We start from the raw sequence: 19,165 nt of genomic DNA, 5'->3' as shown, positions 1-19,165 counted from the left end.
AACGCAGTCTCTGACCAGATTGGCCATGCGGAAAGTGAAAATTATGTCCAACTGCTGTCTGATGGGTTTAGATAGTTCATATATATATATTGAATATCAGGACGAAAGTCGCTTTCATACAGATGCTACAATACTACATGTACATGTGATACATGTATGTTGGTAAACTCGTCAATTAACAGTATCGGTATATATAGGCATATCTCAGCATCAATAATGTACAATATTTGGATATCATAAACGATAAACCTGACGTACAGGAATGTGTTGGTCTTTCAGTCGTATATTTAACCACGACCCAACACAGACTCGACATCGCCCACCTGCTTTCGTTCGGAAACCTCGCGGCTACGCAGTCGATGGCGTAGTAGCTGTGCACTCATCAGCGTCAATCCTTGGGACGACGACGGCTGCGCCTGTGATGGCGGCTCCGGGTATGCCGGATGGAGGCGAGGAAAAGAAGTGAAACGGGCGCGGCCGTCCCTCATGACTGGTGATTGTCAATGCAACGGTTCCGAACTCGACGATAGGCGGTTGAGGTGGAGGTAGACGTCGGTGCCGTAGCTAGAACAATCGTCAGGAAATACTTCTTTAGTCTCAAGAAGGGTTGTACTGCTCACCCCTCCATGCTGATCAGTTTCAGATCTCCTCCAAAGTATCGGGCGTACAGGCGACTAATGGGCAACCCATAGCCAAACCCGGCCATAGGGGCCTTGAAATCGCTCTTGTCAAAATCAGGGTCGAGGTTGGGCGTCTGGTCCACGGTGGTGTACATATATGTCCACACCAACGGGATCGACGACCGCGGGATGCCGCCGCCCTCGTCTGAGATCTTGATGGTAATGTCCTCGCGCCCTTCGGCAACAATGACCTTGGTTACGGGAAAATCTTCCTTTTCGGCGCCATGTCTTTCGACGACGGCACGCAGCGAGTTCTTCAACGTCTCAAACAGCATGTGCGACAAGTGGCCCGGCACATACATGAAATCCAAGTCGGGTTTGCAGATGAGCTGGATCTTGGGGGCCTCGAACAGTCCGTAGTGGTCTTCACAGACAAAGCGAGCGTTTTCAATCGCCTCCATGGCGACTTCTTGAATATTCGTTTTGGTGCAGATAATACCCACGTAGTTTGGATGGTGGGCATGCGTTTGTTCTGTTAGGGCAATGTGCTGACCGATTAACATACGTATACCAATTCGAGACATGTAGAAACGATCCAAAAAGGCCTGTATATTCGAGTCAATCTGAAGTCTTTGGCGTTTGCGCTTGTACTCTAGAATTCCCTGGGCCACCGTCGTGACAACGCCATCGTGCCGTCGCTTAATCTGCTGCAGAGTCTGGCTAAAGCGTTGGTTAAAGTCGTCAATCTCGGGTGGCCAGTCAACATGGTCCTCTGATGGGACAAAGTATCGTCGCGCAGCAGCCAATCTTGCCTTGGTGCCTCCATTCGTCATGCCTACTTGTTCTTCGATATGCCTGTTGCCATTGATGCTCATCGAGGGCGGCGACGATCTGTACTGGCCCTCCTTGACGCTCGGATTCCACGTGGTCTTGCTCAGTGTTTTGGAATGGCCATTGCTCTTCATGGGACGCGCGAGGAGGGACTTGACTTCTTGACTCAGGGACGGTTTGGGTACATCGATAATTTCCTGGCTTCGTCAGCTGCGTTGTTGTAGTATCTTTTCATGGGGGATGAAATTTACCTCGAACGACTGAGCATACCAATCCCTTACTTTCTTAATAGACGGCATGTCATTAAGTCCATCGGGTAGGTCATTTAATTCCTGCACGCGGTGTGCGAGCCGGATGGGCAGTTCTTCAGATAAAAATTGCGACGCGCGAAACAGGGTTCCTGTGTTGCCATTGTTAGCCGTCCATCAACCGGACCATGCATCTGATCACGCATTGATCGATTCGTCTGATAAGTGACATACCGGGCGATGGGGTCTCACCAAACTGCACCATCTGTCGCAGGGACACCCCGGTAGCGGGGAAGCTGGCATAGTGCTTGATGGTGGCCATCAGCTTGTCGGACGCCTTCCACATGATGAACACAATTTGCCGTCAGGCCCTCAGGCCTGCGCTGAAACGGTCAATGGGTGCGCTCGATGTCGAGTCGCGTGCGTGGCGAGTGTGCAGAGGTATTGCCCTTTGTCCTCTGTGTATTATTTAGTATGCTTGTTTCTTCTAGCTTTGCTATGACTCAATGAGCAGAGCCGTCGGACAAAAACGGGCAGCTTTCCCCGCGGGGGGAGAACTGCAGCTGCCGAGGTCTAACTGGGTGCTACTTGTTAGGCCGGGCGCTATGACTCATTGGCGTTGCTGGAATGGAATGCGCAGCTTGAAGATCTAAACAAAAGCGACTGGCAGATATGATAAGAATACTCAGGCGTTCGTCGAGGTCAAGGAGGAGAAACAGGATCTCACGCAGGAATTCCAGAGACTGATTCTGCGCTCGCGGCAACCGCGCCCTCACAAGCTCGACCAAGCGTCGGCAACTCGACTGCGTCCCCGTGACCGTGACCCGTCACCCGGTGGCCCGGCGCACGTGACCTCAGCCATGGTTTAAGGTTATCGAGGTTAATAATTAGGCAATTCCATCTCGTATAATAATATTAAATAGTAGTAATAAAAATTAAAGATTTTTTTTCTCTTCCCGTTCTTTATTTTGTGCAGTGTCACGTGCACTCATGCCTGAGGCGGCGATACAAACAAGTCACGTGCGATGCTTAATCAATTGTCGATCTTAATCTTTCTGCCGCATCATCACTCGCATTGTTATACCGTTATCCACGGTAGCCGCAAAAACTCGAAAAAAAAAAATACAAATGGGGTCCAGGGTTCCAGAAATGATGGCATGCAGCAGCAGACCGCCAGAAACGACACCGTTTATTCTTTTTCTTTTAGCATAATTCCGCTGCCCAACAGCATAGCATTAGTATGCACGTCACACACACCATTTGACGCGAAAAGCGACACTAGTATTGAATTCTTGCCCTCGAGGGCAAGGGCAACCTGATTGTGCTTGTTTCCCTGCATTTCTTAACTTTGTTATTTTCTTCTTCTAATCTCACGATGGCGTGCAGATCCGTCCGATGCTGGTAGGAACCGCCGGGCTCGCAAAAGGCATGGCCTGAGACAAAAAGGTGTTCACCGACACGCAACAGCCGCATATTGGCGTCATATACGCACTGCAGGTGTGTAAAGGCCGGACAGATCCCGGCATCCTGCATAAATCGAGTCAAATCCCGGCATCGAGCAGGTCTCGATAGGCTTCGGTGCAGGCCATGGCCCATCGCGCTGGGCCGGGATGGTGGCAGGAGAACGATGACACACTCCGACACGGTCCATGCGAGCTAGCTGCGTCCTGAGTCAAGTCACAGCAGCCGGCAGAGGAAATATGCACACAAACCTTTCAAGTAATCATATAAGATGTACGGCGCCGATCAGTGCTACCTAAGGCGTTCGCTCACTGGTCAGAAGGGCCACCGTAGGGCGGCCGGAAAAGACGCTCCGGCGGCCCGCTGGACAGTGGGCGCGCCTAATAAACATCGCTGCAGGGCTAGTGTGGTCCAGGTCTATTACTCTTGCCTGTTGCCTTTGAAGTGATTGCTGGGGAGTGGCCAGTGATGTGTGCTGGCTGGGCCAGAGAGCAGCCGCGAGATGTACTGACATGGAGTCAGAGAAGAGGACATCCCATAACAACAACAAACAAGGGCAACAACGGTAATAAATGATACGTAGTAGTAGTAATAATACAAAGGCCCAGACCCCGCGTTCCAGACCCTTGTGACGCGACCATGGATTAGCGCTCCTCTTCGGGCTAGTGGCTTGTCGCGTGATTGGCCGCCAGCCGTTACCGCCGTATTATTAATACGCCTGCTGCACGCCGCAGTATTGCAATAATACTGCAATAAGCTTCGTACCGTACGGGGTATTATTGCGACAAACGCAAAAACACTGCAAAGTGCAAACACGTACCGGTACATGCGTACTACGCAAGACCACGGCGCCTGCTGGGTCCGCTGACAGGGACCACCACCCGTACGGTAATATTACGGCTAGCTGTTTTCCCTCTGTTGTCACTCCTGGAGCTCGCCGGCCGTCCTTTTCCCCTCCTTCTCTACTCGACTCGACAACTCCACGATGATACACAAACCGCACCGCTGCTTTCGTGTGATTTGAGGCTGTTACACAACGCCCTCAGCTAGTTCTTAGTACTGCTTGCTTGGCCTGCTGCTCATCGCGATCTCGCTCGCCATCACCAGTCTCGCCCGAGCTGGCTGCGCTGCGGTGGAGTCCCTGACAACTGGATGCCCACCTCACCTTTCCTAAACCAGCGCTTCCCGATTTTTTTGGGGGTTACGTTTTTGCCGCCTGCTTATTATTATTATTATTGATTATTATTATTATTAGTTATTCTTGCTTGCCGCTGAGATGGCCACCAGATCGTGAGCTCGCTCCGTCGTCATCGCCTGGACCTCGCATCCCTGTCGTGCCATTCAAACCCAACACCCCCCTGCGAAAAACCAAGGGACAAAGAGGCTGATTGCCATTGCCATTCACCGCTGCATCAGGGCGATGCTTTGGACGCCATCACCCTTGTCGTCTCGTCTTTAGGCTCTGATTCGTCCAACAACCTGCGTGTTTTGTCGGCGGGTTAAAAAGAAGAAGAAAAATAACAAGCAGAACAGCAGCAGCCAAAAAAAAAAAACAACAACAAAAAAAAACAAAACAACTGCTGTCGGGCGCTCTCTTTCGGCAGTTCGGGCTTCCTGCATCGTGGCATCGCCCAGCTGCATCATCATCTTCAGCGGCGTTCACTATTAACTGGATTTGGCCTGGCCTTCTCCTCTTGGATCTGCAGCCTTCCCAGAGTGGATCTCTGGATTCATGCGGATGATCCCAAAAAAATAATAATAAAAATTAAAATAAAAAAACACCCCAACAACTTGCTGTTCCTTTTGGGCACTGCTCCACCAATCGGCCTGTCGCCGCCAATTGAGTCTGCAATTTCTATTCACTTGCAGATTACCAATTTGCCAGTGGGTGTCCTGGACCTGCAAGAGGCGAGAAACGACGACGAAACAGAGCCCTCGCACACAACCGGAGCGAATCCCCTACCACGGGCGGTCTCTTATCGGTTTTTAAATGCCCCCGGTTCGCCAGCGCATTTGATGAAAAAGAAGGACGAAAATTTTTCCTTGCTCACCAAAATAATAATAATAATACTATCTCTTTGCGTTCCGACAGGGTCAACGTTTGTCGCTCGGGCTCGGTCAACCATGTGGCGGCTTGGCCAGTCTCAAAGTGAACCGTCTCAAGTAACAGCTTCGAATCTAGGGCACGCTCACAGCTTCATAACTGGGGAGTTTTCGCCCCAAATGGCTCGCCGGGCTCCCATCGAAAGCCCATATGGTCACCAGCTCACGCGCCGAGTGACATGGCGCTCGTCCACCTACAAAATCATCGCCTATCTCTATGTGCTGGGCATCTTGTATATCGTCTGGCTCATCCGCGACCTCTTTTGGCTGCCATTCTCGTCGTCTCCGTATTCGAGCCATGCTGATCCAAACGGAAACCAAGCGTTTCCGAAAGAGTATGTTACTTATATTTCCTTTCGTTTTGAGATTGAAGCGATATTGGACGAATACTGATCATCTGTCATCTCTGCAGTAATTTATCTTAACTCACGGATACCCAAGCACTTTCAATGGCCCTTGTTACCATGTACAAGAGTTTAACATCAAAAAAACATCTTCTTTCTTTCTTTCTCTTCTTTCTCTTCTTTCTCTTTCCTTCATACGATTCAGCAATGAGCTTGGTGGATTTTGGATTCTCAAGGTGTGTGCATTCGATGCGAGTGTTGAGATAAGAGTCTGACTGACAGGGAACGTCTAGTTTTTCACAGCGCTCCAAGTCGGTCTACGGACATCGAAAACCCGCCCATCGTCCAACTCATCCTGTCACCCACAAGCTAAGAATAGCTACACAACCTACACACACACACACACACACACACACACACACATTATCAATCTTTGGGAAACAAGCTACCAATCCGGTAGCAAATTCCCCGCACCTTGACCCCACGGGGTAATCTTCGAACTGTACACTCTTCGACTAATGACATGTCACTTCTTCTTCTCCTTTTCTTCTCTTTCTGGTTTAGAAGGCAAAAATCATAGACGTCGAATCAGAAACCGCGTCCAAGAACGCGCTGAGAAGGCATAATCAACCGGTTTGCGGACAAGGATGGTGATCCTTCATCACTCAATCACGACGGGCAATGGCTGGCAAGGCTGGCAAGGCTGGCGATTTATCTATTGGCCCTCTTTCGAGGCTCCGATGGAGAACGTTGATCATCGCACCCTCAGCTGGGTTAATTATTTTGCTTCTTTATTGCGGACTCGTATTAGGTATCTGGTCTGATGTGGGAGGCTTTTTGTTTAATGCAGCTTGCGTATTTATTAGAATTTTCGTTTTTGTTTTGTTCATCTGATTTGAAATACTGTCCAGGAGGGATGGAAGTATGGAAGCATACGGGCCGCTCCACCATGCACCGTACCAAAGAATACGAGGCGACATACGGCTCGTCGCAAAGCAACAAAGCTTGAGCCCTACGGAAGCCTCAGATACTCTCCGAATCCAATCGACCAGGCAGGACCCGCAACTCCTGCGCGGATACTGGCCGTAGCTCATAGCCTGACACCGCCTGACAGCGCCGACGCTGTCGGCTGTCCACTTGGCAGCCTGCCCATTCGTGAGGCTTGGGCTTAATGCTGACCAGGCGGTCACGCCCCGGGATCCAGCGGACGTGATTAGGCGGCTGTGCTTCTATCACATTAAGCCCCCATGAGCGGATGCAGAATAGCGTGGCGGTCAGACTATCTACTACTCCGTGCTCCGTACGTACATATGGTATCTTTTGCTTCCAATGCTTTGTGATGACGGCACATTCGTTTATTGTTTGACAACAACTAGTCGTGCCAAGCACTCATTTGGCCCCCGCGCCGCACCGGCCAATCGCCAGCGGCCCCACGCGGCCCCGCTGGCTGCAAGCGGACTAGTGCTGATGGTGCCCCACATAGAGTTGTTCTCGAAGTGTGCTGGAAGGTCACATGATGCTTCTTCGCCTTCTCTCGCTGCTTGCTTCTTGTTCCTCGGCGTTCAGTCCACCGCGACGAGTCAGTAGTGTGAAACTGGGGAGCTGGGGATGAAACATGCGAAGCGAGGAATTGAGAATGGGCAAAGGCATCAAGTGGACATGGCCATGAATCGCATACGACCTTTTGACTTGCAATATACCGGCACCATGGTTCTTATGTACATCTCCACCTTCAGCAAAGACGATAGGCAAGTCTATGATCGCATCACTTGACGGACTCCGGAGAGGAGATAAGAGACAGAGCACAGCTACAAAATACGCGAGCTGCCGACTCTGCGTCCAAGGGGGCTTCGACTGGCCAACCAGCCGTGATGGAATCCGATCGGCAGCATCGGGCAACCCCAGAACGTGGCTACGATGGAGAAACCAGCACGAGCCCCGCCTCGCCCAGGATTCTATTGACTCCGTGCCTCGTTTCTTGCGATTCCAGCCCGATCCGAAAGCTGGCTCTGGCTCGCTGGGCTGATTATTCAACTACGTACTCCGTACTAATATTATTTCCTTCCGGAACTATTCCATATGATTCAAGATTAGACTTTAATACTATCCTATCACAGCAGCCGACTAGTTCCGCCAGTCCTCTGACGTGCATTAAAATAATACTACATTAATACCCACGCTTCCCCCTCCGTTTTGGGTTTCTCCAGTGCGGAGACAAAGCAGGACTTCGGAGTCTCTTTCATATATATCACCGCCGGTGAGGGTTTGGATTTGTGAGCGATCTTTCTTCTCATTTCACTTTTTACTTTTCTCTTTGTTTCCCCTAAAATAAATATTTCTGGTTCCCTGGTTATATCGCATCGCACCGGCTGTGACGGGTTGCAGTTGCCTCTTCCGGCAAGAAACAAGAACCTCGACTCAACACCATCCGCCACGAGCCTCGACTTGTGAAACACCGCATCCCATATCTTCACCTCACGCAGCCACGACGACGTCTCCATGGCTTAGTCTCGGCGGATCAATGCAGTCTCGAACCGACTGTTTCGCCATGCCAGATGGGACGGCCACTGCCACTGGTAGTAGTAGGAACCATCACGCTGCACACTCCTCCTCGTCGCCCAACGTCGAGTACGTCTCCCAACAAGACCCTTTCTTCGCGCCTCGTCGTCGCTCGCATCTCACCGCCGCCGAACGCGCTCGCCGCAACCTCAACGCCAAACTCGCCAACCCGCTCGCCGGCTTCACCCACGATGAGCTCAAAAAGCAGGGTCTCCGCTTCAGTATCACCCACCAGATGGGCGACGAGGAGGATATCCGCGCCTTTGAAATGGGCGCCGTCTTGGCCCAGGCCCCGGAGAAGTTTGACCAGATCGATGGCTTGACTGAGGCAGAATTGCGAGTCCTGCGCAACGAATTTACCAATCGCTGGTCGCAGCCGCCGCTCATGTATGTCGTGATTATCATTTGCTCCATCTGCGCTGCTGTGCAGGGAATGGGTACGTTTCAAGTCTTGTTTATTTTCTCCATGATATACTAATCCTGACAAGATGAGACCGTCGTCAACGGCGCCCAGGTCATTTACAAGTATCAGTTCGGAATCAATGGCAATGACGCGCGATCCACCTGGCTGCTCGGCCTGCTCAACTCAGCTCCATACCTGTGCTGCGCCATTGCCGGCTGCTGGCTGACTATTCCTTTCAACCACTGGTTCGGCCGCCGCGGCACCATCTTCATTACCTGTGGCATCTCTACCCTGGCCTGTATCTGGCAGGGCTGCGTCAGCACCTGGTGGCACATGTTCATCGCCCGCTTTGTGCTTGGCTTTGGCATCGGTCCCAAATCCGCTACTGTGCCCATCTATGCCGCCGAGTCGAGTCCTCCCGCCATTCGCGGCGCCTTGGTGATGCAATGGCAGATGTGGACTGCCTTTGGCATCATGTTCGGATATGCTGCCGACCTGGCCTTTTTCAAAGTCCCCGACCCGCCCAACATAGTCGGACTCAACTGGCGTCTCATGATGGGCTCGGCCATGTTTCCCGCCTTGATTGTGCTCTTGCTCGTCTTTTTCTGTCCCGAGTCTCCGCGCTGGTACATGAGCAAGGGACGCTTCGACAAGGCCTATCACTCCATGTGTCGACTCCGCCACTCCAAACTCCAGGCCGCGCGCGACGTTTACTACATCTACACGCTTCTCGAAGCCGAGACCAGTATGAAACTAGGGCAGAAAAAATTGGTAGAGCTGATTAGTGTCCCACGGAACCGCCGGGCCATGATTGCTTCCGAATTGGTCATGTTTTTGCAGCAGGTATGTCCGTGTCTGTCAATTATATTTATTCTTGCTAATTGTTTTAGTTCTGCGGGGTCAACGTCATTTCCTACTACTCGTCGGAGATTTTCATGCAAGCCAACTTTTCACCTATGTCTGCATTTAGTGCATCCCTAGGTTTTGGGGTTGTCAACTGGCTCTTTGCAATACCAGCAGTCTACACAATCGATACCTTTGGGCGACGTAATCTACTATTATCTACTTTCCCCCTTATGGCGCTGTGCATGTATTTTACCGGGTTTAGCTTCTGGATCCCAGAGAAACACCATACGGCCCGCATAGGATGCATAGCGCTCGGAATGTTCCTGTTCGGGGTTGCGTACTCGCCCGGCGAGGGCCCTGTACCTTTTACCTATTCGGCCGAAGCGTATCCGCTATACGTGCGCTCGTACGGCATGTCTCTGGCCACGGCAACAACCTGGTTTTTCAATTTCATACTCGCCATTACCTGGCCGTCGCTCTCTGCGGCGTTTTCCACCCCGGGCGGCTTCGCCTGGTATGGCTCGTGGAACGTGATCGGCTGGTGGCTGATTCTAATGTTCATGCCGGAAACCAAAAACAAAACACTCGAAGAGCTCGACCAAGTTTTTTCCGTCCCAACCAGGTTTCACGCAGCCTGGGGTCTGCGCCAAATCCCTTACTTTGTCAAACGCTACCTCTTCCGTCGCCAGATCAAGCCCGAGGTGTTGTACGAAAAGGAAGAGACTGAGCAGCCCGACCAGGTGGCTTATCGAGAATTAGCCATGATTGTTTGATTGCATAGATGAATGGGTATTAGGATTAGAGCGGCGTTTTATGGTTTTTTTATCTTCTTCGTCTTTATACCCAGTGTCAATCAATGCCTACAGTGAATCTAACATGCTTTTGTTTTGCCGTAAGTACACATGTGGAGGGAAATTATAAAACCCGTAAGTTTTTAATGCCTTTGGCGCATGATTTTTACATGTCTATTGCATGTGGTAGATCAATTCAGAGTATTCGGCAACGTCCAACGTCAACGGGCACATTGTACATATATCTTGGCCGTAACACGTACATTTATCTAATATACTAGTGTCTCAGCATTGAAACTGCTCTATAAATATTAGTGAATGATGATTTAATATGTTATAGCGTCAACTGGTCTGTGTATACCATCAATTAATGAATTAATTATTACTGCCTACGTCACATGCAATTGATGGTCTTTTCAATGTTGGTGCGGATGTAGGCATCAGGCATCTTAAATATATATCCATGTATCTACGCTTACATGTACATAGGTCAACTAGTCTCAACACTAGTCCATTGAAATTACATCAATTACTTTAGAAAAAAAGCTCTTTATTTTTATTATGAGAAATTAAAGCTTTACTTATATAAAAATCTTTAGTTAATCGTAGCATTGAAGTAAATTGGAGTCATGGTCGCGATGATGTCCTAACCGGGTTTCTCCTCCCACATCGTGCCAAGAACGTTACCATAATTGATAAGGAAACTCTCATTCTCTACATGATTAGTTTAGTCATTTATAGCCGTTTAATCCAAATAACTTAGATACCAGTTGACACTACTAGAAGGGCCAGTTGAACATTTTATTTTTCTAGGCAAGAGGTAGTATGCATGATTGTATATATGTAGGTGTTAGAAACGCCATTCTCTACGTGTACCTCTCCCTACGTGTACCGACTTAGAATGATTTGACATTTAATCCAATTTCTGTTTTTATTTTTCCAGGATCTTTTTCGTGTTTCACTACAACTTGCCGGTAAATCACCCGACCAAGCAATATCCAGTATCCCTTGCAGCGCCGGGCAGGCAAGCCCTCTGGACTGCGAAATCCTTGAGTCAGTCATTCTTGGGGGAAAATCATAGAATATCCTTGCCTTTGAGATGTGACTGTATGGGTGGCTATGTAGGTGACTGTGTACTCTTTGTTGCGACACATGGTAGGAATATTTTTACATACGTATTAGGGGATTTTAAAAAAAAATAAACAAATTAAAAAGAAATTAAAGATCGGTTTTATACAAAACGCGATACATAGTCTACGACTAATTTAAGATTGACAGTGAATACGAGAACCAGCTTATTGGATGCAGCGTTGGCTATCTCGAGAGTACCTGGTAGACACGGACTATGTATGCTCTGATGCACCTCATGAAGTGTATAATAACACGCGCTCCTACAAGACTTGATCCAAGACACTGCCCTCCCATAGAACCCACTTCATTCGCCTGGATTGCAGCTTGTTACCCCTGCGCGTCCTCGGCCGCATTCCACACCTCCCTCCGGCAACTGGATTCCTCGTACTGAATCCCCTCAATATGCCATTCCGGCTTCCCCAGAACTAGGGATTATTGAGGCACTGGGAAGAAAATGAAAATTTGTAGATATTATTCTGAGTTTGAAATTTTATATAGAGAGGTATGATGGAAATTAAACATGGCTTAGTTAAGTGTGCCATTCTATGCACGCTGCCTTACAAGTTGAGACAGTTCTCGTTGATAAAAACCGCCATTCCGGCTGCCTGTCGTTCATTGCGCGTACATGCCATCAGCACATTCTCCGGCCTCACTGGCCCCGCAAGCTTCCCAGATTTACTGTATGCCCTGGATACCGTGACGGGCTCTGTCTTGGACAAAATACCGCCTTTGCTTGGGCGTGCTCGCTAGGCAGTGCTACTAGTTCTGCTTATTCACTTCTTGCTTTCCGTCTTTCCTAGCCAACTTGTGCCCGGTCAAAAAAAAAAAAAAGGTGGTTGGTTTGCTGGGACAATCTATCTGGGATTGATCCTGTCCGCTCGCTGTGTTTCGCTTTTCAGTCTTGTCGGTCTCTACTGTTCGGTCATTCGACAACCAGTGTGATCCATCACTGTTTGATACGACGTGCAGAAACTGTCTATAGGAGGATGTTGGAGATTAGAACCATCATTTGAGATTGGAGTCTTTATGGGATTAGACTTGGGTATAAGGAAGTCTCACAACTAGGAAAAAAACAGTAATATTTGACATCAACAATGGCGGACGACACAGAAAGACGACTATCTGTTCGGTCCACGCCTCATATTCGCCTGAATTCAGGCCGACAGGAACCCTATGTTGACTTGGAAGAAGGAACCAGAGAACTGGAGCATCAGCTATCGAATCGCTCTCAGCGGTCTCTGGTTCCCCCCGAGAGAAGGTCGACCGTGATAACAGCTGCGCCTGAACTGCCATCACCCCCAATTATATCTCCTCCGATCATATCGCCAACGGATTCTTCAGAGCTGCTTTTCCCTCCCCCCAGAAAAGTACGGTCCCGAGGGAGTCCAGATCGCTCTACATTGATATCTGCTATTTCATACCAGAGAAACAGCTGGGACTCCCATTCTGACGCTGGGAGCCGCGACAGCCGCGGCTTTCCGTTTGATCCCTTTGTTGACTCGACATGTCCTTCGCGGGCAGACAGCGACGATGAAAATGTGAACACGCAGACAGTGTCGGAAAAATACAACATCATGCCGACGGAAGGGCTGCTTCTGTTTCCAGAGGATGTTGAAAAAGATGACTACTTGCACAACCCCGATGCATCCGACAGAGACCGAGTGTGTGATATGTGCAACACCCGAGGGGTGTTTAATATCGGTGGTCTGGCATTTTTGACTATTGGAATTGTTGCCTTATTCATAGTCTATCCGGTTACGTATGAAGCCTCTTGTCCAATTATGATCTGAGTATTAACTGACGACTAATGGTAGCACTTTTGTGGGACAAATGTTTGAGCCGCCTTATGACCCGTGCAAGGAAGATCCAATGTGTCTTGATAACAACAAATCACTGCTTAAGAATGTTAGAACCGGACTTATAGATCCGATGACACCGGAATCAGCCATGTCGAAAATATCAGCTGACGGGACGGAGTGGAAGTTGGTCGTAAGTTTGAGCGGCTTTTAGGGTTTCTTGATGTCTGACAAGTCTAGTTTTCTGATGAATTTAACGTCCCCGGACGAACATTCTACGACGGGGATGATCCTTTCTTTCAAGGCGTGGATTTGTGGTATGGTGTGACGCAGGATCTAGAGGTTTGTTGCTTGCACAATTGTGAATATGAATGTGAACATCAGCTGACCCTGTACTAGTGGTACGATCCAGATGCAATTACAACAAAAAACGGCGTTTTAGAAATCCGATTCGATCCGTATGATAACCACAACCTCAACTTTCGCTCTGGCATGCTTCAATCGTGGAATAAAATGTGCTTTTCCGGTGGCCGTCTGGAAGCCAGTATCTCACTTCCGGGACAAGGAGATATCTCCGGATTTTGGCCCGGTTTCTGGGCAATGGGAAACCTCGGCCGAGCAGGATATGCTGCTACAACAGACGGGATGTGGCCATATAGCTATCACGACGAGTGCGATGTTGGAATTACAGCAAATCAAAGCTCGCCTGATGGTATGAGTTTCCTCCCGGGCATGCGTCTACCTGCATGTTCGTGCCCTGGAGCCGATCATCCATCACCCGGAAAGTCTCGCAGCGCGCCTGAGATTGATGTGATCGAAGCTAGTGTCACTGTTCTCGATGAATTCCAAGACCGCATCGGTGTAGTTTCGCAGAGTCTGCAACTAGCACCGTACGACGTTTGGTACATGCCAAACTATGGTGCGTATCCCCACATTGGCACTTCTGTTAAATGCTGATGAATGATAGACTTCGCTGCGGTGTACGACTCAAGAATCACAACGATTAATGAGTACCGCGGTGGTCCTTTCCAGGAAGTAGCTTCTGGACTGACCAACTTGAACAACGACTGGTACAATGGAAAAGAGTACCAGATTTACGCTTTTGAATACACTCCCGGGGGTGAAGGAGACGTTACTTGGTTTGTTGGCGGCGACAAGACCTGGACATTGGATGCTCGCGCCGTCGGCCCCAACGGTAATATCGGCCAGCGAGTCATCCCAACAGAACCAATGTATCCGATTCTCAATTTCGGTATTTCAAATTCCTTTGCAATGATCAACTGGACCGGGCTCGCGACGACTTTCCCGGCGACGATGCGCGTTGATTATCTGCGCATTTACCAGAATCCCGACAATATCAGTATCACCTGTGACCCGGAAGATTATCCGACTACAGAATACATTAAGAAACACCCAGAGCCTTACAACAACCCTAATTTGACTACTTGGTATGAACAGCCCGATTACAGCCTCCTTGGACCTTTTAGAAACTAATAGTATCTAGGTCGGATACCTACGACTGGCCCGAAAATTCATTTGTCCATGGATGCTAACACAGAGTCGTACCTACACGGTTTGTTACACTGCATCTCTTTCTGTTCATTCCTAACCCGATTAGAATACGCGAACTCTTCTTGGTGTCTCGTTAGATCGCTCTTTATACATTTCCTTCTGGCCTGGACGCCCTTTGTAGAATCTTGAACAGCGGCATCATTTTTTCTGGCGTTGGAGGCGCTCCTATTCTTATATACATATGTGCAAAGAAAGGAAAAGGAGACCCTCACTATTCTACATGTGTACATGTATCTTGCTTTGTCTAGATATTCTCTATGTATCGTTGATATTTTTCTGTTTTACACTCATTCGAATGTTTCCTTTCATGTTCTTCTTTTGATTTTCTACCTTTTTTTTTGATTGAAATTTATAGTCAATTGATCGATACTCTTTCATTCAAAATGCCTTTACTAATTCTATCAGGTGTGAGTTCTACACATGTAGTGTAGAACTTCGGCCAATCAAAACCCGCAGTTTTGCAGATACAAACCGAGCAAACATTCACCCATTTCCCTTTCAGCACGACGTCTTTTTGAAACTCTCGACATCCAAACAACACATCTATTTTCGCGGTTTCTTGTGAATCCTTTGAGTAGTACAGCCATATACAAAAAGAAAGAAAGAATCAAAAGAAAGGGCACGCCGGTCATTATTTCGCTGGCTTGAGTGCAGGCGACCCCGCCCGCCGTCGACACAGACGTAGCAAGTCGTACTTGGATGAACCAGACACTGCTACTACTCGAACCCCGTATATGAGAACCATCAGATTTACTATTTTTGTCGACGCTCAAATATTCCGTGACTGAGAGAGCAAAGACAATGCATAGACCTCGCCACGTGTCTGGGCACGCTGTCCAAAACGACCCCATAACAATTGACTCCGACTCTTCATCGGTAGTGTCATCGCGCTCAGGATCGGAGACCCAGCAGGTTCGCTCTACTGCCAACCGGTTTCAATCTAACATGCCCAAAGAAAATGCAATCGCATACACCCAGAGGCTTCGCATGCGCAACCACACTCGCGAGATCCGACACACGGCGCATTTCATCCTCGCGTCTCGGGAGCTTCTCATGCTGCACGCGCTGGCTTCAAACGAGTCCGTGCCGCGCACAAGGCGGCGGTTTCTTGCTCAAATAATTGAGCCTGACAACCCAAAGGTTGCTTTGGACCTTGCATTCGATAGCAAGGCCAATAGGGGCATTGGGGCTAGGGATCAGGGCAGAGAGCAAGCACCTATCGGGGCGATCCAGGGAGGCGCGAGAGGGGGAAATGTCATTGACGTAATTGAAGAAGGTGATGCGCAAGGATGGGAACTGGGCTTTCGCAGGCGAGATTCTAATAAAGCCAATACATCATCGTCGCCCGCGAGACAGTCACCGAGTGCTTCATCGTGGAAAAGAGGAAAAGGGAAAGGAAGAACACCTGATCCAGAACGACTGGCTGGTGGAAGGTCTGTTTCTGGAAGTGAAGCAGGACTGGCAGCGTCGCCATCGCCGTCATCGAGGGAGAGGAGGGAACGAGAACGTGAGAGAAGGAGGCGATGGAGCGGAGCAGAACGGGACCGAGGGGTTAGGATTTCTTCGACTGCCGGAGAACTTGAACCGGAGGCTATCGATTTGGATGTCGACATGGATTTGGATGCGAGTGGCAGTCTTAATGTCGATACAGTGGCGCCTTCGAGACGGGTCAGCGGGAGAACGACAATGGCTGCTTCCTCTGATGATGATGAATTGTGATTTACAGTGTAGGGGTTTCGGGCTAAGGAGTTGATTATTATCTGATGGCGGTAGTTTTAAGATATCCGCACATAATGAATAAATCTTGTTAAAGCTATGACACTATACGACCATTGACTATTACTACCTCTTCTCGCCAGGATGGGAGATATGGCAATCACCGAGGACATGCTCAAGAACATCATCGCCCCCGTCTTTGTTGCTTCAGCCGAGGATGATAGCGTCGCCCCGGGTCAGACGGAGGAAATTGCACGTCTTCTTGGCGACCAGGCAACTTATCATCTTTTCCAAACAAAGCTTGGGGCTGGAGAGCACTGCCGTCTCGGTGCAGAGCCTCGGCTTGCTATGATAACAATGGAATGGCTACAGGGAGTGTTTGAGAAGGCGAAAGCTTGAATTGAGATGACAGGCTCTTTACCGCCATTTATCTAGTCATCTTTATTTACTTTTACTGTTGATTTTCTAATTTTTTTTTTCTTTCAATATTTTGTACTTCCAGCAGCCTCGTGTGACTTGGCTCATTATGAGGTCGGCAGGGAAAACCTCCGCCTCGAATAATAGGAATTGGACTTGAATCAAGACAAAACTATCTCTCTACGAATCAGATTGTCTGCTCATCCCAACAGTGAAACTGAGTGGGCCGGTTTCAAAGTGCTGACATTCAAAAACCCCAAGGTAATATTATTAACGGAGCCACGTTCTAGGGTCCACTAAGTTTCAAGCGTACTGACGCTTCTAGAAAAACGATCTGCCGTTTGCTATTGTATACGTATGCTGTCGGTCAGCAAAGCTTGAAACTTATCCACCAAGGGAGCCATCAAAAGACACAGTGGCGCAGAAAACCCAGGATCCGATTCTGAACTTTTCTATCAGAAGTAAATCTTATGACGAGAAAAACTGCAACTTTTGGTTTGAATTGTGACACGAACGTGAACAATAAGCGTTGCAATCGTGGCGGTTTAATTAAACTGGAAAAAGTTTATGGTTTTCATGGCACGCTTCGTAGACAGGGCGTAGTTATAAGCTTCTGGTACGCAGGAAGGTAGCCCCCCACAGCTTGCATGATTCCAACTTCATATCCGATTCTCGCCAAGGTAGAACTAGCCGATGCATTCTGCCTAACGAGTAAGAAAGGCGACGACGCCACCAATCGAAGTGGCCATAGCAGTCTCAGCGAATTTGCCCAGTTACCGTTTTCCCCCATGGAATTAGAGATGGAGAGGGGTAAAAGACGGGGCACAGTCTCTAAAATTCGATCTGCCCTACCCTGTGACTGCAAAACGGTGAGTCGTCGTAGCCGCTCTATTTCCTCCAGCTGAGCAGTCGAATGCCCAGGCTGCTCAGAAAGATGAGACAAAAGCTGTAACATACTTTGGTCTATCCGGAGGAGGCAGGCGTCGATGTGGTTTTGCATATGAAGGCCAACTGTGATACTCATAAGACTTTCTATAGATTCGGCAACGGTAACCATATATGGGTATCTGATGACTTCTCTGAAACGATCTTGCATAGATATTTCCAGTTCTTTGCACGATTCAAATATATTATGTATGACCCCAAAAACGTTTTCAGGAGAGAATTGTTGGATCAAATGCTGAGTATTACTGCAGAGTCGCGCAGCTTTGTCGCAGTAGGAGAACAATGGCACAAAGATGATCTTAGCCGTGGAGATCCAATCTTTGGTGCTGTTAAACCACTCAGTCGCTTCTGGCGGAGGATGGCAGCCTGTTTGTAGGTATTGGACTTGCTGTGCAACCGTCAGTAAGGAGAAGGGAAAATGGTGCTTGAAGATAGGACCCACAATACTATGGTAGGCTAGTTGGAAAAGCTGACAACCTCTTTTTGAATTAAATTGTTCGGGGCCTCTCATGCGTATAAAAGATATAAGAGCACGACTATGGACATCCCAACTCGAGGGGCCAAGGTCCGTCCCATCGGGAGGTGGTGCACCTACAATCAACTATCGACGTAATGGATATGGTTAGTGCCTCCAATTTTGTTTTTATGCAAACCAGATCACAACGGGGGTGGCTCACCTCATATAGGCCAAGGAACCAAACAGCCATAAAGGTGGAGTCTTCTTTCCGTATCCGTGAGTCCTGCAGGGCTTCCTTTAAAACACGCAGAGATTTGCCGTACAAGTGCTGGTGAATTGAGGTAAAGTTAGAAGATCGCGTTTTGTTCGCGAAGTAGGCAGAGCCCACAGCACGAGAGGCCAGATAAAGTAGTGATCCTGATTCGACACTTTGTAGAAGATCGAAGGTGGACCCAAGGGATCTATAAACACGACTTGCTCTCCCATCCGGTATCGACGCTGAGAATTGGCTTAAGATGAGAGGTATGACATGCGAATCCCAGGAGCCCACAGGACTACATATCGATACAGACAAGTCTTCTTTTTCCGGTAGACGTTCCACTCTCGGCGACTTGGGCCGATGGCGTGCAGAAGGCTTCTGCCAGCTGCGAGGACCGTATGAAGACTGAGTCTGAATGCGGAACACAGAGTCTTGACTGTTTAGAGACCGATAGCCAGAGCATGGCTGGCGAAGCTTTTCGCAGCGATAGCAGCCAGGGCGGCGCAGATCACACTTGGGAATTATTCTTTAGCGACCATGATATCTACTTGTTGCGAGGAGCCGGGCTGTTCCTACCTTGACTCGCCGTCGGCGGCATGTCTCGCAACCACTGCTAGGACGACCTGTATTGACCATTATAGCTATTTGCGGCAAGAATACAAAGGT

The 19,165-nt window shown here is 48.9% G+C and overlaps 7 protein-coding genes across 7 annotated transcripts; 5 read left to right on the top strand and 2 right to left on the bottom strand.

The window, feature by feature from the left end:
- Window positions 1-500: 500 nt before the first annotated feature.
- Window positions 501-2,045, bottom strand: TRUGW13939_06952 (uncharacterized protein; the record flags this gene model as incomplete). The annotated part of the gene is made up of 4 exons (XM_035490094.1): window positions 501-564; window positions 621-1,648; window positions 1,703-1,851; window positions 1,934-2,045. 4 exons carry the CDS (start codon window positions 2,043-2,045, stop codon window positions 501-503), a joined length of 1,353 nt encoding a protein of 450 aa, XP_035345987.1.
- Window positions 2,046-5,284: 3,239 nt separating this feature from the next.
- TRUGW13939_06951 (uncharacterized protein) lies at window positions 5,285-5,656 on the top strand (the record flags this gene model as incomplete). Its single annotated transcript, XM_035490093.1, has 1 exon — window positions 5,285-5,656. One exon carries the CDS (start codon window positions 5,285-5,287, stop codon window positions 5,654-5,656), a length of 372 nt encoding a protein of 123 aa, XP_035345986.1.
- A 2,499-nt stretch (window positions 5,657-8,155) lies between these two features.
- On the top strand, window positions 8,156-10,188 carry TRUGW13939_06950 (uncharacterized protein; the record flags this gene model as incomplete). Its single annotated transcript, XM_035490092.1, has 3 exons — window positions 8,156-8,603; window positions 8,655-9,412; window positions 9,460-10,188. The coding sequence occupies 3 exons, from the start codon at window positions 8,156-8,158 to the stop codon at window positions 10,186-10,188; spliced, it is 1,935 nt and encodes a 644-aa protein (XP_035345985.1).
- Window positions 10,189-12,431: 2,243 nt separating this feature from the next.
- TRUGW13939_06949 (uncharacterized protein) lies at window positions 12,432-14,686 on the top strand (the record flags this gene model as incomplete). Its single annotated transcript, XM_035490091.1, has 6 exons — window positions 12,432-13,096; window positions 13,152-13,326; window positions 13,374-13,475; window positions 13,533-14,052; window positions 14,101-14,581; window positions 14,638-14,686. 6 exons carry the CDS (start codon window positions 12,432-12,434, stop codon window positions 14,684-14,686), a joined length of 1,992 nt encoding a protein of 663 aa, XP_035345984.1.
- An 820-nt stretch (window positions 14,687-15,506) lies between these two features.
- Window positions 15,507-16,424, top strand: TRUGW13939_06948 (uncharacterized protein; the record flags this gene model as incomplete). The annotated part of the gene is made up of 1 exon (XM_035490090.1): window positions 15,507-16,424. The coding sequence occupies one exon, from the start codon at window positions 15,507-15,509 to the stop codon at window positions 16,422-16,424; it is 918 nt and encodes a 305-aa protein (XP_035345983.1).
- A 141-nt stretch (window positions 16,425-16,565) lies between these two features.
- TRUGW13939_06947 (uncharacterized protein) lies at window positions 16,566-16,820 on the top strand (the record flags this gene model as incomplete). Its single annotated transcript, XM_035490089.1, has 1 exon — window positions 16,566-16,820. One exon carries the CDS (start codon window positions 16,566-16,568, stop codon window positions 16,818-16,820), a length of 255 nt encoding a protein of 84 aa, XP_035345982.1.
- A 592-nt stretch (window positions 16,821-17,412) lies between these two features.
- On the bottom strand, window positions 17,413-19,135 carry TRUGW13939_06946 (uncharacterized protein; the record flags this gene model as incomplete). The annotated part of the gene is made up of 3 exons (XM_035490088.1): window positions 17,413-18,384; window positions 18,461-19,012; window positions 19,076-19,135. The coding sequence occupies 3 exons, from the start codon at window positions 19,133-19,135 to the stop codon at window positions 17,413-17,415; spliced, it is 1,584 nt and encodes a 527-aa protein (XP_035345981.1).
- Window positions 19,136-19,165: the final 30 nt, after the last annotated feature.

This window comes from Talaromyces rugulosus, chromosome IV (genome assembly GCF_013368755.1).
Source record: "Talaromyces rugulosus chromosome IV, complete sequence".
In the NCBI taxonomy this organism is placed as follows: Eukaryota; Fungi; Ascomycota; class Eurotiomycetes; order Eurotiales; family Trichocomaceae; genus Talaromyces; species Talaromyces rugulosus.
This window is presented reverse-complemented; position numbering and strand designations above follow the sequence as displayed.